The sequence below is a fragment of the Leopardus geoffroyi genome, chromosome A2 (assembly GCF_018350155.1).
Source record: "Leopardus geoffroyi isolate Oge1 chromosome A2, O.geoffroyi_Oge1_pat1.0, whole genome shotgun sequence".
NCBI lineage: Eukaryota > Metazoa > Chordata > Mammalia > Carnivora > Felidae > Leopardus > Leopardus geoffroyi.
The window spans coordinates 59,521,317-59,544,958 of NC_059331.1; the positions used below are offsets into that span (position 1 = coordinate 59,521,317).

Sequence of the window (23,642 nt, forward strand, 5' to 3'; positions counted from 1 at the left end):
GACAGAGGCACAGAATCTGATGCAGGCTCCAGGCTCTGAGCTGTCAGCACAGAGCCAGATGTGGGGCTAGAACTCAGGCACCATGAGATCATGACCTGAGTTGAAGTCCGACGCTTTACCAACTGAGCCACTCGGGCACCCCTGTCCTATTCTTTTCAATATTATTTATGTACCTTATTTTTAAAATACTTTTGGGGTGCCCGAGTGGCTCAGTCGGTGAAGTATCCAACTTCGGCTCAGGTCATGACCTCCGGGTCCATGAGCTCAGCATCAGGCTCTGTGCTGACAGCTCAGAGCCTGGAGCCTGCTTGGAATTCTGTGTCTCCCTCTCTCTGCCCCTACCCGGCTCACACACACTCTCTCTCTAATATAAATAGACATTAAAAAAAAAATAAAGTACTTTTAATAATAAGGCACTCATCAGTAAACATTTAACTGAGAATTTTCGCTGTTAGCCTCTGGACATACAGCTTGAATGAGACTGACACAGTTCCTGCCCTAAAGGAGTCTACATTCTACAGGCGGATATAGACCATGAATTAGCCAGGAAAAGGGCAAATAAAAAAAAAACTGCACTTGAGAGCTATAAGGGGACACAAATCAGAGGGGAGGCGGAAAATAAGCTGGGTGAGGGTGTATGTGATCAAAAAGCCAGTCTTCCTAGAGGAATCAGAGACCAGCTGTGCAGTCTCTGTGGGTGGAACTGGCTTGGCCTGTTGGAGGAACTGGGATAAGGATGGAGGGGGGGCGGGCAATGGGATTGTTGAGTGAGGGGTACAGTGGTGACAAATGCAGGGGAGACCAGCTAGGCATAAGAGCAATGGGGTGCGCCAAATGAGTACACAGCTATGCCCTATGGAGACTAGACTGGGTGGAGGGCATGGCGGATGCAGCGTTATTTTGCTAGGAAGCTAGTCGTGAAGTAGGGGTTTGGGTCAGGAGAGCAGACGGAATCCGGGTTGAGGAGTGGGGTGGGGGAGTTCAGGCAACAATGGAGTAAGGGCTGCGGAGGTGTAAGGCTTTAGGAAGTTTAGTAGGAAATGCAGAGTGTAGGCGGGGGTCCGGTCCAGGGGGAAAGGATCTGCGGGCACTACTCGCAATGTCTGTGGGCCAGGAGCCAGAGCCAGCGGGGCGGTTTCCAGTCCAGTGAGCCCAGCCTGGTGCCGGAACCCTGACTCTCCCAGTTCCTGGCTGTGACCTCGGGCAAGGGACTCGAACCGTCAGTGCCTCAGCTTCCTCACCCTTGTGAGTGTGAAGATAGTTGGCTGCTATTACTAATCCACTACCCAGTGGAAAGCCAGTACTGTTAAGTCGGGGGCAAGCGTCGTTCCCCACGGAGGGAGACGGACCGCAGCTCGCGAGGTCGGGGCTGGCCAAAACCCCCGGGGCTCGGCGGCCAGCAGGCCCCGCGGGCCCCGCGCTGACCACCCCGAATCCGGCAGGCCTCGCGCAGCGCCCCGCGGCTCACGCGCACGCGCAGCTCCAGGCCGGATTCCGGCCGTGCTCCACGCCGGGCTTTGGCGCCGATCCGCCGCGGCGGCCTCACGGCGTCGCGCACGGCTGGGCGGGGCGGACCGCGCTTCTTCCGAGGCGGCGGCTGCGACGCCGCGGCTGGGCCCAAGATGGACCTCCCGAGGCTGCTCGCTGCCCCGACCGCGCGCGGAGCCCAACATGGCGGCGGCGTCGGCGGTCCCGGCCGGCTCCGCCGAGGCCCGGGGCCGCCGCCCAGCCCTGGCCCCGCGCGCCGCCGTCTGCTGCTTCTGCGGGGCCCTGAAGATGGCGGGCCGGGGCCGCTGTGCGGGGAGGCCCGGGCGGCGTCGGAGGGCCCGGGGCCGAGTCCCCCGCCCCCCGAGGATGGCAGCGACTCCTTCGTGGTGCTGCTGGAAGTGGCGCGCGGCGCCGCGGCCGAGGCGCCCGGGCGGCGGGAGGTCGGGCCCAGCGCGGGCGCGAGCCCGGCCGGCCGTCCCCAGCAGGGCCCCAGCGGCGCGGCCGCCGCCCCCGGGCCCGGAGCGGGCCTCGCGGGCACCGTCACCATCAACAGCCAGGACCTGCTGGTGCGTTTCGATCACGGCGTCTTCACGCTGGCTGCCGCGCCTCCGCCGTCCGACCAGCCGCCCCGGGGCCCGCCTGCGCCTCCGGGGGAGGAGGCCGCGAGCCCGGCGGAGGGCCGCCGCGGTCCCCCGGGCCCCGGCTCCGGCGCCCCCGGCTACCGCTGCCCGGAGCCGCAGTGCGCGCTCTCCTTCGCCAAGAAGCACCAGCTCAAGGTGCACCTGCTCACGCATGGCAGCAGCCAGGGCCGGCGGCCCTTCAAGTGCCCCCTGGACGGCTGCGGCTGGGCCTTTACCACCTCTTACAAGCTCAAGCGGCACCTGCAGTCGCACGACAAGCTGCGGCCCTTCGGCTGCCCCGTGAGCGGCTGCGGCAAGAAGTTCACCACAGTGTACAACCTCAAGGCGCACATGAAGGGCCACGAGCAGGAGAACTTGTTCAAGTGCGAGGTGTGCTCCGAACGCTTCCCCACGCACGCCAAACTCAGCTCCCACCAGCGCAGCCACTTCGAGCCCGAGCGGCCCTACAAGTGTGACTTTCCCGGTAACCGCGCGCCACGGGCCTGCGGGCGGGCTTCGGGGGGCTCCCGGGGCCCCAGGGCCAAATTCGGTCGCTCACAGTGGGTGCGGCGTCGCCCTGCCTCCTGCTGCTCACTTGGGCAGGATTTAAATTCTGTGGGCCGAGAGTGAGGGGCGGGAACGGAGCACTCTGGTGTCTGTGTTCCAGTTCTTTCCAGGTGATTCGCTTAGATATCTCAACCCTGCATTGCTGCGGGGATTTCGACAGCAAGGTAGTAACAAATCATTACAGCCTTCCTTCCCCGCGGTGGAGGCAACAGGTCTCTCTCTTAAAGTGCTTCAGGTTAATGAAAGTGATAAAGCATCTTCCCAGAGATTTGTCTTATGAGTCAGGCGTTTGTGTTCTTCGGGCTTTCATCGGTTAGAAATGGTCAGTTATCAGATATTTCTGCTGGCACGCACCAGTGTGGGAGGAACACAGATGAATCTGTCCAGATGCCACATTCTGAGGCCCTGAGGCCTGAGGGGGATGGTCACAGGTGTGGTGCATTGTGCTTTTGGTGGCTTTTCTGCTTTTATTTCCTTTGGACTTCAGTTTGGGGAAGTCCTAAAAATTATCCTCATTTCACAGATGAAGAGTCCAAGGCCCAGCAGTGTAGGTGAAATCCAGTGGAGGGTTTTCTCCTCTTTCGTTGTCTGCAGTGGGAGGGAATGCAGGCTCCACAAGAGTAAACTCCACCAGGATCTGCAGCTTTAGGTGCTCTAAGGGGAAGAATGTGCCTCCCCAGGAGGAAGAGAAGATTCCTGCCTGGGAAGGAATTGACTTGGGGGGAAGTGACACTGCCAAGCCAAGGCAGGGAATATGGGCTGTGGTGGTGGTGTGGGGTGGGGAGTGAAGTTGGAAGGGTGTGGGAGGGCCCGTAGAGCTTGAGGGGCCTTCCACTTCCTGTTCATCAAAACAAAAACTCAACTATATGCCTAGCACACACCCAGCATGTTACTGATGTATTACATACGTGCAGCGCTCTCCTAGTAATGTGCATGTTGTAAAAAATACACTCACATATAGAGATTTTTAAAGGGTGAAATGAAAAACACATGTTTTTCATAGATTCTTCTGTTTTCTTCCCACATGCTTGTAGACTGTCTTGTGCATCCTCTTTGTGGAGAATATGAGTTTAGAGCACCGTTTCAGAACCTTTCTCAGTTACATACCGTGAATCTGATGATGGCTTATAGTCTGCTCCCTAGTGAAGTGCACCAAGAGTGTCGTTCCACGAATAATACCAGGAAGATCAGGGCTGTAGCTTGCTTTCGGGTATGAAGTCCCCCCGAAAGTTTTGAGTTGGATGATCAGTGGGGTGTTTTAAGACGGGTGGGGTCAGGAGAGGGACCAGTGAAGCCCCGTTAAATGTTCTAGGCCTGAGTTCCATGTAGGAAAGATTTCAGAGGGAGGATCATAGGCCTTAGTTGTTGATTGCAGGGTGGGTGAATCTTGCTAAGGGCTGAGAGATTTACCTGTTGGAGTGTATGAAAATACATCCAAGCCCAAAATAGGGAATGGGTGGGGGTGGGGAGGGAGGGCAGATTTATGCTAAAGAGGAGGAGGATTTTAGGGCATTTAGGAAGATGAGCACTTCCTAATTAAGCATTGCTAGGGAAAGTAGGGTTCCTTGGGTTAGTGCTTTGATGCGGTGATCATGCACAGCGTGTATCTGCTTAGTGGTTTACAGGCATGATGGTAGCATGTTAAAGGCTCTGAGAAGAGCTGCAACAAAGATACCTGGGAAGCATCTTACAACCTAGTATTTTCTACTTACTCCATTTGAGCACTGAACCTTTTTGTTAAAGGAGAGCCTTCGATGTGGAAAGTCTGTGAATTGCTGAAGTAGGCTCCTTTCTGGTGGCTCCACTGGGGTTGGCAATAGAGGTGAAGGAAAAAGCTAGGGGAGTGAAGATGACCCTGGTAGCCTCCTTTGACAGCAGGGTACCCTGGGGAAACAGGCAAAAGGAAAAAAAAGAAACCTGGTGACAGGGGGATGCTGCCAGTTACAGAGGATGCATAGAGGACACACAGGGTGTGTATAGGACAGTGCATCACCCCCAAGGGGTGAAAAAGTCTTGGACTTAACAATGGTTTGTGGCCCTTCCAAGTGCAACCCCTGCCAGACAAAATCCTTGTTCCTTAGCATCTGATCTCTTTCATTGGGTTTTCTTTGGTCTCGCATAGGCAGCCCTGACATTTGAGTTCACAGAATGTAAGCAAGATCTGTGCTGTGGAACTGGGAGCACATTGCTGTGATTGGAGCTCCCTTGATCGGTGGCTTCATATTGAAGTCAGATGACAACAGGTGGCCTGTGTGTGCCTATCGGCTGCCTTTACAAAGCCAGATGTCAGTGGTTGTAACAATGGTTGTAACTTTCTGGAGGCGCTTCTGACTCATTTTCTTCCTTGTTTGCTTTACGGTGTCCTGGAGTGGTGGCTAGGTTAGCCGTGTTATGTGATTTTTGTCACACCAGTGAGCAGCGTTTGTGTTTTCTTTGTTCAGGCTGTGAGAAGACATTCATCACAGTGAGTGCTCTGTTTTCCCATAACCGAGCCCACTTCAGGGAACAAGAACTCTTTTCTTGCTCCTTTCCTGGATGCAGCAAACAATATGACAAAGCCTGTCGCCTGAAAATTCACCTGAGAAGTCATACAGGTAATGAGCTAGAGAATGCAACATCGTTTGCACCCACACTTTGTCATTGTGGTAGCTTGCATTTATGGTGATGAGGTGTAATTTTTGTCTTTTCCAAGGCGAAAGACCTTTTATTTGCGACTCTGACAGTTGCGGCTGGACCTTCACCAGCATGTCTAAACTCCTACGGCACAAAAGGTACTCTTTACATTTCGGTTCAGTTACCAGTATGGGAAATGAATTTGTTGTTTGTCCGCAGCAGAAGCCTGTGGATGACACGTATCTGTTGAGGTTTTTTTTAAGTTATAAGAAAAGGAGCCCGTTGTAGATAATTTGGTAAATTCAGAGAGCTGTGAGAAGAAAACCACTCAGAATCTGATCACCTAGTGTCAGGTTTTTTATGTATACTTGTTTTTGAATGTAATTTGTGTACTTTATATACAAGCTAATATTTTTTTTTTTTAATTTTTTTTTCAACGTTTATTTATTTTTGGGTCAGAGAGAGACAGAGCATGAACGGGGGAGGGGCAGAGAGAGAGGGAGACACAGAATCGGAAACAGGCTCCAGGCTCTGAGCCATCAGCCCAGAGCCTGACGCGGGGCTCGAACTCACGGACCGCGAGATCGTGACCTGGCTGAAGTCGGACGCTTAACCGACTGCGCCACCCAGGCGCCCCTACAAGCTAATATTTTTAAAAAAGTTAACACTGTGGAAGAACCTTTCCTTATGTCATTACAAACTTTCCCTGGTGATAATGACGACCCCGGAGGCTTCACCTGTGTGCAGGTACTGGTTGGCACTTCACGTAAACGAGATATCATTTAACCTTCACAGCAACTCTGGCCTTCATGTTCTTCTCGCTGTTTTGCATTGGGGCACAGAGAGGTTGAGTGGTTTGCACAGCTGGGGATTGAGGGGTTTACTGTAAAAACGTTACTCAGGAAAGGGTGGTGTTTATGCAAAGACTTGAGGATTGCAGTTGATTTTCTGTGCACGCTTCTCTTTGCCCTCTGTAGCTTGGAAACCTCGTTTGTTACCAGAATCTGTAACCGTCAGAAGTAGCTTCGTCAATACATTTGGGACCCAGCTGTTCCGATGGAAGCAGCACTAATTGTTGTGTCTGACTCTCAAGTCAGCCTTGTCATTAAAGTAGAATTTCTAATTACAGGGTAGCTAAATTGCAAACCTGCCCATAAGGGCTAGAGAGAATTCAGATTTTCTGAAATGTACTGATCATTTTCTTCAAATGCTGAGAGTTTGTAATTTGCGGGATTTTAAACAAAGAATCCCCTCTTGAGGCCTGGTGTCTCTGGGTGGTGTGCATAATCACCGTTCCTGTTTCTTTGTTCTCCCAGGAAACACGATGACGATCGGAGGTTTACCTGTCCTGTGGAAGGCTGTGGGAAGTCCTTCACGAGAGCAGAGCACCTGAAAGGCCATAGCATCACCCACCTGGGCACAAAGCCGTTCGAGTGTCCTGTGGAAGGTAGATTTTTAACACATTCCTTTGAGCTCTAAACTAGCACACATCCACGTTGTTGTAAGTTTAAGTTGTTCAAAGGTAAGTTTTATTTACATAACGACAAGCTGAGCACAAGTTGCAGCATTGGGTTTAATTGGCTGGTTTTTAGTTCGTTGTCTTACTTTGGGAGCAGTGTAGTGAACAGACTTCAGAATCAGACCGGGGTTGATTCCTGGCTCTGAAGTGCACTCACGAGATCCGTGGCTCTAGTTATTACCTGTTTAATTTGGCGGTTGTGAGGATCAGGGGAAAGAACGTGTGAAAATGCCTGTTTTGGCACCTGGTACCTGTCACGGACTCAGTAAATGGTAGCCACATGGACGGCAGTAGTCAGGCTGGCTTTTTAAAAAAACGTACTGGGAATTTTTTTTCTCTGAAACACCGAAGGCATGATTCGTTGGCCAGAAGTCAGCTCTGTGGCTTGTCCGTGCTGGCCCTGCTGTAGGTGCCGCAGATGTGCCGGGATGGCAGAGTGGGTCAGCGTGTGGTTATGAATCTTGATCCTGGCCCTCACCCGTTGGTTGGAGATCTCAGGCCGGCTTCTCTGGGCCTCAGTTTCCTTTACCTGGAGAGTGGATAATAAAGACCGGTGTGAAACTGAGACCAATTGCTAGAATGTCATGAAGATAATGTGTTGATTAAACATAGTTTAATCAAGACACGGTTCCTCCTGTCGTCAGAGCTCCAGTTGGGGCGCGCCAGGTAGGCCAATAATGTGCGGGGTGCTGTGGGGACAGAGGTCACCCGGACTGTTCCTGGAGCACGGGGGGAATGGGAGTGGCCTCCCAGTCAGCCAAAGAATGAGGCAGACCTAGCCCGGGGCAGCGGGGGGGGGGTGGGGGGTGGGGGGGAGTGGAGTGCGGTGGAGGAGGCAGGGAGGCCAGTGCGAGGCAGTCTCCCAGAGCAGCAGTCTGAGTGCTTGGGGCAGGGGAGTGGTGGGACCGTTGTTTGAGCTTAGGCTGGGTCCGGTTTCCTGGGGAGACGGCCAGCACCTGTACTGGAGCTTAGCGGTGGGAAGGGCGAGAAGGCACCAGTGAGCGAGAGAGAGAGGGAGAGAGAGAGAGAGAGAGAGAGAGAGAAGTTCGTGCACCAGCAGTGCTGGGTGGTGTATATGGGCGTATCTCACTTGAGGTGGGCACGCGGGGCTGGTGGTTAAAGGAAGAGGATGGGCTGCATTTTAGGTGCCCACAGGCTTTCCACATTCCGATGGCAGGGATGCACTGCTTTCGGGGTTCGGTGAGGAGGTGGGCCGGGGGTGAGGCAGGCAGCACGTAGTGATGATTTAAGCCGCAGAAGTGGATGTGGCGCTCGAAGAGAGGTGTGCTCTGAAAAGAGGTGGTGTGGTGTGGTGCGATTGAAGGCCTGAGTGCCGGAGCCAGGCATCCTGGACTCCAGCCTCGAGCCTGCCACGTAAGTGGCTCTGTAACTTCTGGCAAGCAGTGTGAGGGCACTGTGCCTCTTCTCCTCATCTTTGAAGTGGTCATAAACCCACACAGGGTGCTTACGAGAGGGCTCTATAGGTAGCAGGTTGAATGGAGGCATATAGAAAAAACCACAGATGTCACCTACTGCCGTTGTTACCATTAAATGAAATTAAATGCTATTAAATGAAAAAGAAGGCCTAGCACAAAACCCTGGGGACCGCCACTCCTGCCGGTGGGAAAGTAGAAGGGGAGTCCTAGGAGGGTCCTAGGAAAGAATGGGGAAAGTGGGAGTGTTGGTGGCACTGAAGCCAGTAGAGGAGGATGTGCGGGGAAGGAGATGGGTTGGGCGCTGAGGTAGTGCGGCAGGGCGGTGAGGAACCAGGGGCTCCTCCGGTAGGGTCAGCGGGGTCCCGCAGGGGGAGGGTCGAGGTTCAGTGGAGTGACTCGGGCAGAGCCCCGCTCTAGTGCCCTGAGCAGTGAGCTCTGGTGAGGCGGGGGTGGCTTGTGCCGACCCCTCTCCTGGAGGTGACTGAGGGAAAGAGGAAGTGGTGGTGGCTGGCTACAGAGGAGGGGTTGCTTTTGCCTTTCTGTATTTGTATCCTCGGGGGCTGTGGGCACATCTGGGCATTGAGCTGGTAGAGGTGGGTGCGGGTGGGGAGATCTAGTGGTGCTTGGTCAAAGAGCGTGCTTCTTGCTTCTTGAGGGAGTGGAGGTAAGGGCTGGAGCCTCGGGAAAGGATCCTAGAACTCTTTTGGGTTGGCTGAGAGTTGACAACTTTTTTTTTTTTAAAGAAGAGTTGATGATTCTTAAGTCTGGGTGATTAGACCATTTTTCCTGCTTTGTTTGAACTGTTTCATAACAAAATGTCAAAAAACAACCACCACCCATCTTTTTGTAGTAACTGGAGGAGATGGAGAGAGTAGGGCCACACGGCAGTGAGTGTGCTGAGGGAGGACAAGGTGGTGGAATGAGGACTGTGTGTGTGTGTGTGTGTGTGTGTGTGTGTGTGTGTGTTGGGGCGTGTCTAGTAGGGTGTGTCACTATGTGCACCGAGTCGAGGTTGGAATGTGTGGTCCTTATGTAAGTGGTGAATTCAAGCTGAGGACATTCCCTTGGCATTTGTCATTGACAGGCTGCCTCTGCCCCTCCTCGGGGCGGGGGGGGTAACTTGCTATAAATGTGGGGTGCCAAGCACTGATGACTTTGATTTGTGAAGAATGGGTACGCATCTCCACAGGTGATGTTGCAGTTACGAAAAGACAGCCATGGGGCGCCTGGCTGGCTCAGTCGGTGGAGTGTGCAACTCTGTTGATCTTGGGGTTGTGAGTTTGAGTCCCACGTTGAGTGTAGAAATTACTTTAAAAAAATACAGTCTTAAATAAATGCAATCATCTTAAACAAAAAAGGTGATTATCAAACATTAAAAGAAAAAGACCGCCTTTAACACACATGGAAAAAATGGTCATATTCCTGGTCATCAAAGGATGTACAAATTAAAATGAAATGTATTTGTTTCCCTATCGAATGAGCAAATATTTTAAAAAATCGAAACCACTGTGGCAAGAGTGTGACAGACATCCCTGTTGTGGTTGCCCCGTCCTTGGCAAAGCAGTTTGGTAAGAAGTGTTTTTGGCACCTCTGCTTTGCGATCTTCCTCTGTAAGTCTGTGCTGAGGGGTCCCAGCTGGAAAAGGGGCTGAGGTGTCCCTCCTGGGCCCTGTGTGGAGCAAAGCACAGACGGTGCACTTGGGACTGGAGGCGTCTGTTCTCTCTTGTGTTTTCCAAATGTTCTCTCAGGAGCCTGACCTGGAAACAGGCTTGAAGCTGCATTTGAAAATGAAATAAGTTCAAAACTCCTCTCAGAGGCAGCCAGAGCCTTTCGTCATCTGGCCACATCCTATCCTCATAGCCTCGTTTCCTGAAATAGGCCTCCCGTGGGCCCCAGACTCCAGCATTTCCACCTCGCCATTCCAAGACGGTGCCACAGTGCATTGATGCGCTTTCCATTTTCTTGGGCACTGCGCGAACACTCTGTAGCTTGGAAGCGTTTTCACGTCGTCTTTATAACCCTGTGCGGCGGGTTGTCATTCCCACCTGAGAGGAAAGGAAAAGGAGACCTGGAAAGAAGAAATGAGGCGCGGCCAGTAGGGGCTGAACTAGAGTTGGGCTCCAGAGTCCAGGCCCTGCCCACCCTGCTGCCCTGTTGTGGCCTTCACACCTTAGAAGGCAGCTCCTTGGCCTGCACGCCCCTCCTGCTCTGCTGTGCAGCCCTGACTCCATGTCAGGACCCAGTCACCTCAGATGCTTCTTGCCTCTTGAGACCTTTTCTGTCGCCTCAGGAAGTGCGCTCTTTGTTCTGCTTCCAGAACACTTCATGTCACTTGCACTGGTTTTATTTTTCCCCTTTGTCAGGACAGCTGGTTGGTCATGTACTTGTAGGTTACAAGCTTGTAGCTGCCAAGAACCCCGCTTGCCCTCTCTGTGTCCCTGTGGTGCAGAGCTCCAGCAGTGGGGGATCAGGGCAAGAGGAAAGTGGGGGAGTTTTTGAATTTGTCTTGTTCACCCTCCGATGTGCGCGCAGGTCTGTGGTCTTGTTGACTCCGGCTAAGCTGTCGAACAGCCAGCAAGGTGATGTCACCTGCAGGCTCCACTTGTACACCCGATTTAGGGTCATTTGCTGGGTCCCTTTGGGCATCAGTTTCTCAGTGGTAAAATGAGAGGAGTTGGCTTCGGTGATCTGTTGAGGTAGTTTCCAGCTCTTAAATGTTCTAGGGTTACGGTTTTTATAGTGGTAGCTAAGTGTAGATGATTGGTATACATTTTTAGCAATTGAATTTTGAAGGGGTTGTTTAGCACTTAATTTGACTGACTTTTCCCAGCAGCACCATGTAATGGGTGAAGAAACAGGCCCAGAGTTAACTAGTCCAAGGTTATGTGTCTTCTATGCAGGGGAATTTTATATCTCCTTTTAAATCCAGTTTGCTTTCAAATTTAATTCCTTTGTATTGGGGAGGAAGAATTTTTTTCTGCCCTCTCCAAGTGGTTCTAGCTGGACTAAGTTCAATTGACAGGAGACAGATTAATAGGAAATAAAATTTAATTTCATATATATGGGAAACTCACACAGATGTGAGATTCCAGGTACAGGCAAAATGAGGTATATATGTTATCCTGAGCTAGAAAGAGGTGGGGGTTGGGATCTGGGATTTTCAAAGGGAAGGAAAGCAATTCACAAGAAGATGAAAAGAGTGAATGTTTGGGGAACAAACGTTTACTGGGTCCATGGATGACAATGGGACACAGAGAGGACTTTGATCAAATAGGCCTTGCTAGGCCTTCCCTGTCCACCATACCTCGTTAGTGTCATAATGTAGTTATCTATGGTGATAGCTTTTTTCCTGGAGCAGGTCCTCCATCTAAGTCGTTTTAGGCAGTCGGGAGGAGGGATGTCACAGTTTATTCTTGAGTCTTTTAGGCCTTGATTGTTTCCAGCTGGCATAATCTGCATGCCAAAGTGGTGGGCTTGGGGGCAGTCAGCTTTGGCCCCTACATTCGTGATGCTGCCCCAAAGGGTATTGTGTCTGTCCTTTGCCAGAGGTCAGAGCATAGACATGTACTGTCTTACGATTCTGATGGGAAGAAAGGAAACCACTAGTTCTTGGGAATCCTTAGGTTTATTGCTTATTGTTCTTTTTGTTCCAGGGTGCTGTGCCAGGTTCTCTGCTCGTAGCAGCCTCTACATTCACTCCAAGAAACACCTGCAGGACGTGGGTGCTCCGAAAAGCCGTTGCCCGGTCTCCAGCTGTAACAGACTCTTCACCTCCAAGCACAGCATGAAGGCTCATGTGGTCCGACAGCACAGCCAGCACCCAGGTCTGCTCGGTTCACTTCCCTCCCAGAGTGCTGCACAGATGTGTAAGCTTGACGTGTGTCAGAGAAGCAAACGCACGTCCTTCCTTCCTCTCCTCCTTTCAGAGGTTGTCAGAAGTCACTAAGGCGAGCACAGTGAAGCCTTACCAGCCTGTGGACCACACTGCCAAGCCTGGTGGCATCTTTTGGGTTCTCCTGCCACTTCTTGCCTCTGACCCTCTATTCCTTCCCTTGTGTCTGAAGTGCTTCTTTTGAGGAGTATTCAGTCCTCCACTATTTATTTACGTATATATGTGTGTGTGTGTGTGTACATATATATATATATATATACGTATATACATGTATATACGTATATATATATATATATATATATACGTATATACATGTATATACGTATATATATATAGCTAGCTAGCTGTCTATCTCTCTACCTACCTATCAGTCTTCCACTTGGTTGGCTTTTCCTAATATGTGTCTCCTAAATCTGTCTCGCTCTGTGATCTCTGTCCTGAATTCTGAGCGTGCCTCTCCCCCATTTGTCTTTTTCACTCCTCTTTCTCTGTCCCGTTGTGGTCTCTGGGTACTTCCCTTCTGTCTCCTCCCAGCACCGAGGTGAGGACAGTCCTCAAAGACCAGACAGAGTTGTGTTTCACATTGTGGTGGGGCCGGGAGGCGCAGGGGGTAGGGGTAGTTGGCTTGAAGTTCTGGGGAGGGGAGAGCAGAGAGGGAACCGCAGTAGTAGCCTGGAGTGGGGATTCCAGGGATGTGAGGGCCTGGTTCTCTGGCTACATGGTGGCGTGGGACTGACAGGCTGCCTGTAGAGGCTGCGTGCACAGCCCTGTGGGCAGGACGTTGCAAGGTCTGGGCGACTGCACTGCTGCTGCCCCAGACCACTGGCACCAGCCTGCTCTCCTGACGGGGCCTGTTTGGTGAAGTCCTGGCTAGCCTTCAGGTCATTTGAGTGTGCTGCTAACTGGGCCCCGCTCCCTGCCATCTGTGCGACAGGCAACACCACCCTTGGGGCACAGTCGCTTCCTAGCTGTGTGATCCAGGGCAGGGCACAGGTCCGCAGTCCCCCGTTTCCTCATCTTTCAAGCACGGAAGAGAATTTGAGTAGTTCTCTGAGGGAAACGTCCTTCTTCTGCTTCTTTCCATCCTGTTGATATGTGGTCACTTCACTCCTGTGGCCCTAACAGCAGTTGCCATTTAGCTTTGTATTTGAAGAAGCTGCCCTTCTGGGCTCTAGGTGTTCTGAGGGCTCCTGTCAGGGACTGGCACCTCAACACGCAGAGTCCAGTCAAGAGCCTTAGGCTGGTGTTGAGAGGCCTTCAGTGGTTGGGTTCCTCCCTCTGTCTACGAAACTTACCCCTCACCACTCCCAGTTCTGAGCCCGGTGCTATGGGATGCTGTGCACCCAGGCCTCTGCTTTGCTCCTGTTCTTTCCTCTTTCCTGGCTTGGCTCATTCAAGTCAGCGATGGCATTGTTTATTTCAGATGAGCTTCCTTAGTCTGTCTGGATATGAGAGCCTCTCAGCTGCTTTTGTAGTGCCTGTGTTTCCTGGGCTCTGAATTTATGATACGACATTGACCTGGGTGTCATTATTCCCTGCCATGGTCAGGGGTGGATAACTAGGTAGTGTCCCAGTGCTAGCCCCGTGAGAAACAAGTGCTTGGGAACGTCCATTGTTGTGGATATATACTGCTAGGGGCTCTGCCAGGCCCTGGACTGGCTGTGGGAGTTCCCCTCGTGGTGCTTCTGGGGCCGGAGCGTCCTCACGGCCCTGTCACTGATGAAGCTGAGGTGGAAAGGAGAAGGACTTGTCTAAGGTCAAAGAGAGTTGGTGGAGCGAGGTCACGATGGAAACCTTGGGCTAGAAGCTGTAGTAATTAATATTTAATGATTTCTGAATATCTGGGCCTCACAATAATAGGTGTCCAGTAAATACCTATGGAATTAATGTAATGCTAAATAGGAAATTTATGAGCAAATTGGTCTCTGCACTGCGATTTTTTTTTAAGTTTATTCATTTTGAAAGAGAGCGTGCATGTGTGTGCATGTGTGCGTGGCAGGGGCGGAGAGAGAGGATCCCAAGCAGGCTCTGTGTTGTTAGAGGAGTCCAGCACGGGACTTGATCCCATGAACTGTGAGATCATGACCTGAGCCAAAACCAAGAGTCAGACGCGCAACCGACTGAGCCACCCAGGCACCACTTAATACTGTTTTTAAACTGTGAAGTAGTGTGACACCTAAAGAAGATAGATTCAGAATTTGGTTATTAATTTATTTGTCTGTAGCCGATTTTCTTCATAGGTTTGCGTTGGAACTCTAATAGGCACTCGGAGCTGGTGTGCACAACTGGAAAGTAGTTTGGGATTAGCTAACAGTTGGTGTAGGCAGAATAGAGCCAGAGAACTGAGAGAGCCTTTTCCCTCTGGCCAGGCACTGGCACGTTCTAGAAGCTTCAGGTAGAAGTTTCTTGGGAAGAAATAACTTCAAGGCCCTGTTTGGCTCCCAAATATTTTGTGCTCCCATCTTCCTGTTTGCTTGGTGCTTGAAGAGTCCTAGGATTTGGGGTGACTAATTGGGTGTAGTGGTGTATAAATCCCTGCTTTGAGTGTTCCTCGAAATATTTTAAAAATATGCTTAATGTTTATTATTCCTCCAAGGGAAGTGTGTTTAAAGTGTTTAATTGAATGACAAAGATTCAAATATTTAAAGAGTGATATGACCAACAACTGAGACTGAATGAACACTTAAGACTCAAGAGGGATTTATTAGAATTATTTTTGCTATAATCATTAAATGCTATTTAGGAGCCAGGCACCAGTGCCTGGTGCTGAAGGGACCGTGTGGGTCAGATAGACTCCCCACCTCCAGGTGATCATGGCCTAGGGGGAGGTAGGAGTGATAGAGGTTGGAAATACAGTGGTGGTGGGGAGGAGGGGGGCCCATCAGGAGAGGCCCCTTGGAGGGAATGTAGCTCCTTGGGTGCCCTGTGGCTGATGTCTAAGTTCTCTGCGGTCCCTAGAGCTGGGGCCTTGAGTCAGGGCCTTGATCCCAGAGCACTCCAGGCAGAACAGTTTTTATTCCCTCTGATCACCCTCCGATGACTCAAATTTGTTTTGGAGTGGTAGCTAGATTTTGATGAGACATGAGCTGACACAAGCTGATTCCAAAAATACCTCAGAGCCAGAGTTCAGCTTATGTTTGACTTCTGAAGATTTGTGTTCTGTGGAAGGTTTTACAGTCCTCTTGAGGGCAGTTCATGTTGTGTAGCAGAAAGAGCATTGGGTTTGAATTCAGAAAGATGTGAATTCAAGTCTTGCCACTTCCTGTTACCAGTTGATGTGACTTCGCGAAACATTACGTAGACTCTCAAGTTATTTCCGGTCACAGAAATCCCTGTCGGTTTAAGGATTTGAGACAATGTATGTAAAAAGCCTGATAAGGTTATCAAGCAGTGCCTTTCTTTGGTGTGTGGCCACCTTCGATGCATCAGGCAGCAGGTGCAGGAAGTGTACGTGTTACCTTGATGGGTCACTTGCTAGCATGACATCCAAAGCGCAGACAGAACTTCATGATCTCCTAAAGGGCATACAACAACCAGAGTATTCGTTTCTCTTTCAGATCTCTTCCCTCAGCTTGGAGCTCCGAGTTCTCTTACACACAACAGTGAACTCGGCAGCCCAGGCCAAAGTGAGCTCAACAACATAGACCTGGCGGCCCTCTTCTCTGATGCACCTGGGGACGGTGGGAGTGCCGCGGGGGCCTCAGATGAGGCGCTGAACTCTGGAATCTTGACTATTGACGTTACTTCGGTGAGCTCCTCTCTTGGAGGGACCCTCCCTGCTAATAATAGTTCCTTGGGGTCCATGGACCCGCTGGTGTTGGTGGCCCACAGTGACATTCCTCCAAGCCTGGACGGCCCTCTCGTTCTTGGGACAGCAGCCACAGTTCTTCAGCAGAGCAGCTTCAGTATGGATGATGTGCAGACTGTAAGTGCAGGAGCCTTAGGCTGTCTGGTAGCGGTGCCTGTGAAGAACTTGAGTCAGGACCCACAGGCTTTGACCTCAGGAGGTAATTTAGCAGACAACACCACCACATTGACCTCTCCGAGCCCCCCACCAGGAAGCACCAGTGGCCCGGAGCTGCTGGCTCCAATCAAAGTGGAACCGGACTCGCCTCCTGGCCCCGACACCGTCAGGCAGCAGGAACGGAGCCGAGGGGCGCCCCGGTCGGCGTTCTGCAGCCCTGCCGACAAGCACAGTCCTCAGACAGACACGGGGCTCAGTGCGGGGACCGGCAGCTTCTATTTGGTATGAAGTGCTCTATTCAGTCACCACTGCGTAACTCGCTTCTCTTACACTCAGTCTTGAGGATGTTCTGGATTAATCGTTCATGTGCAGACATTTCTTACTGGTTTGCGAAAAGAGACGGAGCCCTGGACTACAAGTCTGGAAATCTGAATTCTGATCTTGAGTCTGGAACTGACTAGTTTTTATGACCTTGAGGAAATCACTTATCCTGTCTGAACCTTAAATTCTCATTTATTTCTAAAATGAGGGGGTTTGGCTAGATGATTTCTAAGGTCCTTTTGAGTTTTGTGATTCTGTGATGATGTGTTTCTTTTCTGGAAAAAAAAAAACGAGGTATTTCGTAACGTTGAAATGTCTTGCCTTTGTGCTTTCCATGGGATAAGAGGTCCTTAGACTTCCTAACGGCCAGAGGAAGAGGAATCATGACATCAGGTTTAATGGAAACTTTAAAACCATGTAAAAGAGAAAAAAATTTTTTTAATTAGAATTAACAAGAAAGAAAAGGAGTGGTTTGTGAGCTTCTGTTTCTGGAGGGTTATAAGAGGACCTCTCCAGTTGTGAGGCTCCACAGTTAATATACTTTTAATTATATTTATGTCAGTTAATACGTTTAATATAATTTAATTTAAAATAATTTAATTAAAGATTCTTGGGGGAGAGTCTCTTTTTTTTTTTCCTCAGTCTCAGATGGGAATGATCAAATAGGTTTCTTTGTGGCATGGGTTAAATTTGGTGGTGATACTTCTGTTGTTCAAAACGTTAAATCCTATTTTACCATAGTTAAAAAAAGAAAATTAAATCCTTTGAATTAGAATCCATTGTGAGGGATGTGGTAACCCATCTACCATGGAGCCTTTCAGTCTGAGAGAAGCACGGTCGGTCGTACCTTTTCTGATGGCTCTTGCTTGGCGGTGGCATGGCCATACTTGCCGGCCTTTGCCCTAAGTGGCCACAGCAGTTGCTGAACCACCAGGTGACTGGGCCAGGAGGGGAGATGGCCAAGGCTCAGCGATCAGTGGGGAGGCCAGGCCTGTGTAGAGGGCCTTGGTGCCTTGGGAAATAGGAGATCCTTGGTACCACGGTATCTCCGGAGCTGTAACTGTGGGTGGAGGCAGGAGAAGCCGCCATGACCTTGATCCTGACTCCTTGTTCATTTTCTCGCTAGCTGTGTGACGTTGGGCTGCCTCGATTCTCTGAGCACAGATGGTGTGTGGTGAATGGGTTACAGGTATGCCACGAGCTGATGAGGGCTGTTCTTTTTCTTCTTGTAGTGATAAGTATTAAACTCTTTTTTATATCAACACATTCACAAACTTATAGAAGCGAAGTCCCATTTGAATACTGTTTGGCCCCCTCAGTAAACTTCCTGAATTCGGTATTGTAGTTACTGTTTTGGTGTATATAACTTTTGAGTCAGGCCTCACCACCAGAGCGGCTTCTGTAGTGGGGATATGAAATAGGACCTCTCTAGGTCTGCCGTACAAGTATCGTGTGGTATGTTCTGGAAAATGTTGAGAAGTGCTGCAGCTAATTAATCTTGAACCACCGAGGGAAGCTGGTTATTTGTTTCGGACAGCAGAGAAGTATGTAACTCCTTTTATAACAGTTTCTGTGTAAAATATTTTAATATGTTTTAGACTTTGGAGGAATAAACTTTGCTTCTCTGGATAATAAAATCATGTATATTGTTCCACCTCTCGTTCTGTTTAGTTGTCACCGTAACTGGATGTAGCATTTGATTCTCGGTGAACCTTTGCTGGAGATCCTCAGAGATTATCGGACTCTACTCTGTTCAGGAGGCAGACTTAGTACATTTCCATAGTTCCCTTACTACCCTTCTTTTGCCATTTGGAACAAGTGACTGACACACTTTTCTTTGGTCCCAGGAAAGTGGGGGCTCAGCAAGAACTGATTCCCGAGCCATTCAACTAGCCAAGAAAAAAAAGCAGAAAGGAGCTGGGAGCATCGCAGGTGAGGCTGTGTGTGCTGGGGGAGTGAGGGCTCTGAGTCACCCTGGGCCTTAATGAGAAGAAACACACGGAATAGGCGTTTCTGTGTTCTTTGTGTTACTTTTACGTTCAAAATGCCCTTTATGTGAACTCCAGAAGATACCACAAAATTTCCAGCATCCGTCTGGAGACGTCTTGCTGACCTGAAAAGACTGTGTGAAAGTTAGCGGTTGCAGACACCAGTGTCTGTTGCCTAGTAGGCCACTAAGGTAAAGAACAGCCAGGCCAAGGGTCAGAAGAGCGGAGGTGGGAACCTGCTGCCAGATGGCAACTGGCCCCTGACCGTGGCATTGGGAACAGCCTGGGGACGGGGCTGCTGCTGTCCCAGGAGCAGGGTTTTGCGGAGCCGGCCCTTGGGTGGCATGTGGCATTGTGGATGCGTAGTTCAGTGTTACGTTAAAATCTTGTAATTTTAAAACGTCAGCAACTTTGTCGAATTTTTAAAAAACACTTGAGTGGACCAGACAAGACCTGTTAATTTGTGGCCTCGTGCATCTGTCTGTTGTCCGTCTAGAGAATGGAATGGCGGGATGCCGTGCGTGAAGAAACTGGTAAATCCTTCTGTAAGGGAAACAGCGATGACTTCTAGTACCGTTTTTCGAGTGTTTCATGTGTCTCTTTGTCTAAAATTTATTTGAAGAATATCAAAGAGTATGTACAGTTAGCAGTACAGTTTGTATCTTTCTTAATATCATGGCTTCTTTAAAATCACTCCCTATTTTCTGTTAATCCGTTTTCTTAAAGCAGATAGTGCCCTACAGCGAATGTTGTTCGTGGCCCTGTTCCCTGTGACTGGGGAAGGGTTACCTCCGTAGCGGTCACACAGTGTCCCCATGGCACTTATAGAGATAATAGAAGAAAGTATGTGGTGGTAGAGGACGTCCATAGAGTGGAAGAATCTAGCACCTGCTAGGCAGAGTCAGTGAAGGGAAGCAGATGCCTCTGTTTAACCCGATCGGTAACCTCCACTTGAAGGACAAAGGACACTGAACATTCAGGTGTATGGTACATGTTACATTGACTGCGTTGCTTTTGGGTGGCATCTGTGGAGGTACTTTTATTTTTAATTGTTTTTATCTGTAGAGGTGGTTTTACTTATTTTTAATTTTTTAAATAGTTCCACATTATCTTTTAAACAATGACACTTAAAAAGCGAACCCATATGATGTTATCACTTCTTTAAAAATTAACAGTATTTCCTTAATATTTAGCAAGTGTTCAAATTTTCAGTTGTCTCAAACGTTGTAAATGATTTTTATAGCTATTTGCTTGAATCGCATTCCAAGTAAGCCTCATATTACTATTGGTTGATATGTTTCTTAATGTTCTTTGTCATCTGTAGGCTTCTCCCTCCATTTTTGTCCCGTGTGCTTGTGGGAGAATCTGGGTGGTTTGTCCCGCGGAGTTGGCCAGTCTAGATTTGGCTGGTTGCACCACTGTGCTGGAGATTAACCGGTTCCTCTGTCTTCTGTGGTTCCTATAAATCAGTGATCCCATCTAGAGGCTGGATCTAATTGAGCTTTGATCCAGTGGGTCAGTTGTTGGCGGATGGCGTAACTCCCTTGCAATGATTAGGTGTTCTTCCTTCTGGAGGTCTCAGACCTCTGGTGGGCAGTCTGTCCTGTTTGCAGACAGTGCTGACTTCTCCCATTGTGTGACAAAGTATTGCCAACCAGGGGAGCTCACCTGGGCCTTCATATCCACACGTTGATCGTGTCTCGATTGCACAGATGGGTGCCTGTCCATGTGGCTGACAGTCTCCAGCCCCTCCGAAGGTTGAGCTGACTCTGTGACCCGAGTCCTCCACCATAAATCACGTCGGTAGACTGAAGTGCCTGAGGGCTCCCAGGTAGACACACTTACCAGGCTGGACCTTCCAGGGATCTTGCGATTTCTTTTCAGGATCGAGAGGCAAAGGCCAGACTTGTCCTTGGGCAAGGTTAATCTGCTCCTGCGCTCATGCAAATATCCTGTTTCTCCTTAAGCCTCCCCTCATTCAGCACTTAAGGGTGGACTTTGTTACTGTGGTGTTCTAGTGGTGATTTTCTTTTTCCCTCATCCCTGTACTTCTCTAAGGGAAAGCGGTCTCTTCTCCCTCATTTATGTTTTGGTTACATTAGTGTGGACTCAGAGGTGTTTATTATCCTTTAGGTTATTGTGAGGAGTACTGGACGATAATCAGTATTATCAGTATTTATTTGCTGCTCAGATTGCTCCAGCTCTAGCTCCTGGCAGCTCTTTCAGTTGGATTCTTGTGCCCGCCCTCCCTCCCTCCCTCCCTCCCTTCCTTCCTTCCTTCCTTCCTTTTTTCTTTTTCTTTCTTTCTTTCTTTCTTTCTTTCTTTCTTTCTTTCTTTCTTTCTTTCTTTTGTTCTTTCGTTCTTTCGTTCTCTTCCTTTCTTTCTTTCTCTTTCTTTCCTTCCTTCCTTCCTTCCTTCCTTCCTTCCTTCCTTCCTTCCTTCCTTCCTTCATCTTTATTTTTGAGAGAGCGAGACAGAGACAGTGTGATCTTTATTTATTTTTGAGGGGGGCAGAGAGAGGGAGGCACAGAATCCAAAGCAGGCTCCAGGCTCCAAGCTGTCAGCACAGAGCCCGACCAGGGCTCGAATCCACGAACTGCAAGTTCATGACCTGAGCCAAAGTCGGACGCTTAACCCACTGAGCCGCCCAGGTGCCCCAGGATTCTTGTGCTGTTTCAACATGCCCTGTTTTTTTTTTTTTTCAGGGGCATTTCCCTAACTTGTGGCACCGTCTTGTATTTTCCCTGCCCCAGCCCAGTTTTCAGCCACTTCTCCTTTTATTGGAAAATGGTTTCAGAAACCAAGGTCAGGGCACTCTTTGTGGTTGTTGCTCATTGTTACCTGGGTGTCATTGTGCCTAGGCCTTCCCAGCAGACAGGGCCAGGGAATATCTTCATGTACGTTAACCTGTGCTGGCTGAGGTTTTGACTTGGAATATTTTACCTTTTAAATGGTAATAAGGTACATCTGTTCTATATTTCTTAACATGCCTAGTTAATATGTTAGTGCTTCTCAGTTAAATATATTCCTGTGAGTTCATGTCAGATGTTAGCCACTAAATAATTGTTTGGCACCAGATTTAGAGGGGGAAATGTGGGTTTGGGAGCTTTTTGGCTTTCAGGATTCAATGATTATTGTGTAATAAGTCTAAGAGATGTGGGGCGCCTGGGTGGCTCAGTCGGTTGGGCGTCCAACTTCAGCTTAGGTCATGATCTCATGGTCTGTGAGTTCGAGCCCTCTGTCAGGCTCTGTGCTGACAGCTCAGAGCTTGGAATCTGTGTCAGATTCTGTGTCTCCCTCTCTCTCTGCCCCTCCTCTGCTCGTGCTCTGTCTCTGTCTCTCAAAAATAAACAAAAAAATAATAAGTCTAAGAGAAGTTTCAGGGAAACAGGACTCAGTGGAGTTAAGCCATTTAAACACCGTTGGGGGTCATTGTCAGTGTAGTTAAGTGCAGAGTGTGCGTATTGATTCTTAGAAAATGTGCAGTCTGAATGATTGGAAAAATAAGGTATAGGGTCTGAAATTCAAGACTATTCCCATTGGGTTGCTATTGTGTACAGAAAGTAAAATTGCGCCATTTTCTGTATCTTCAGTATTGTGGTCCCCTGCGAAATATAAAAATATAAAAAGTAAAGAGAAACTTTCATTCTTGAAGCTGATAGCAAAACAAACTTTTTTTAATGCAACCGACATCAGCACTACTAATGGATGTGTGTTTTTCTGGTCTCTGAGGTTGGGGAAAGGAAAGAAGTGCAGAGGCAGTAAACAGCAAAACCGTGTCTGTGGCGGTAAAAATGTAAATGCACGTGACTGCCCTAACTTTTTTTTGGCAAGAGTCAAAAGGCGAAAATCTCTATCACGGGTTGTCTAGAGGTGGCACACCCTGGATGGGAATATTTAGGAAGCTTAAAATTAAGACCGGATAAAACAATCACAAAGCAGGGGTTAATCATAAATATCAGAAGCGTAGAATTCAAAGCAACTGGGGCAGAGAAGACTTTCCCTTTTGTTGGCTGCTGTTCACATATGTAATCAACAGCAAGACTAAGATTTATAACATTTTTGTGAATATTTATATATGAATATAACGGTTATATGAATAACCATTATGTGAATATTTATATGAAACTTATAATACCAAATAAGATAAAGTAAAAAGTGGTGGAAATCTAGAACTGGGTAAATGAAAACCTACCAATATTGGAAATGGGTAATTTAGCTCATTATTTGCAAATTAAGCATAAAACAATACACATATGAAAGATATTTACAATGGGTTAATAAAGTTGATTTCGTTGGTCCTACTCCATAACCATGGGATATTTATCAAAATTAAACTGAACAAATTAGGAAAGCCGTAAAGTCTTTAGGGGAAAGAACCTAATTTGGTAGTACATGTTTTTGACCATAGTGTGGTAGAATAGAAAGTAAAAATTACTTGGAAAACAAAAGAAAACTTAATAAACTCTTTGGTTTAAAGACATGTAAGTAACTGCTTATAACATAAACGTGTAATTATGAGAAGTGTCCCATGTGGCTAGTTAGGAAATACAGTGGAGAAAATACCACATTCACAGTAGTGACAAAAATTCCGGAGCAACCAGGGGGAAATTTTGTGAGTGGGTAGGACATAAAGGAGGAGGAAGAGAAGAAGACAACAAAACTTGACTCAGAGAAAAGATGATCTCAAATGTGGTGACTCCTTCCTTTTGATACACGTCCTTGCTGCCTGTCATGCAGGGACAGGTAAATAACATGGGCATCACTGCTTGCATTCTGATGTGGGAGTTGGGGGTGGGGGTGGAGTTGAGGGCAGTTTTGGATAAACAAAAACAGTAACTCAAACGGTAAATGTGAATAAAACAAGGAAAGGGGTCTGTGTTGGCTTGCAGTTTTCAAATAGGGTAGACGGAGGCCTCAACAGAGGAGGAGACCCTTGACGGAGGGGAGGAAGGGAAATAGCCGTGTGGGTAGATGTGGGCAAAGGGACAGCCCCTGCCAGCCTGAGGCTCGAGGGTGCTCTCAGTGGAAAGGCCTCTGTTGTCAGAGTGAGGAGGCTCACTTTATGGAAGTGATCAGAGAGCAGGTGGGAGGCCAGGCTGCTTGGGGCTGTGCTGGAACTTTGGCTTTTGCTCACAGTCAGATGGGGAAACATGAAGACATAATTAGAAAAGTGACACCTTTTTATTTATTTATTAAAAATCATTTTTTTAAATGTTTGTTTATATTTGAG

At 48.9% G+C, this 23,642-nt stretch overlaps 1 protein-coding gene across 6 annotated transcripts in view; it reads left to right on the forward strand.

Annotated features, from left to right (window-relative positions):
* The first annotated feature begins 1,554 nt into the window (after positions 1 to 1,554).
* Positions 1,555 to 23,642, forward strand: part of ZXDC (ZXD family zinc finger C) — a 38,506-nt gene continuing 16,418 nt past the window's right edge. Inside the window, exons 1-8 of one of the 6 annotated variants that reach the window (XM_045494051.1) lie at positions 1,555 to 2,592; positions 5,117 to 5,269; positions 5,368 to 5,446; positions 6,605 to 6,735; positions 11,897 to 12,109; positions 15,693 to 15,883; positions 17,547 to 17,609; positions 18,268 to 18,352. In XM_045494051.1, the coding sequence (XP_045350007.1) occupies positions 1,623 to 2,592; positions 5,117 to 5,269; positions 5,368 to 5,446; positions 6,605 to 6,735; positions 11,897 to 12,109; positions 15,693 to 15,883; positions 17,547 to 17,609; positions 18,268 to 18,352 (1,885 nt within the window). In that variant the 5' untranslated portion in view covers positions 1,555 to 1,622. Of the gene's footprint in view, positions 2,593 to 5,116; positions 5,270 to 5,367; positions 5,447 to 6,604; positions 6,736 to 11,896; positions 12,110 to 15,692; positions 16,382 to 17,546; positions 17,610 to 18,267; positions 18,353 to 23,642 lie in introns of all 6 variants that reach the window. The other 5 variants (XM_045494047.1, XM_045494048.1, XM_045494052.1 and 2 more) reach the window with 5 other exon arrangements.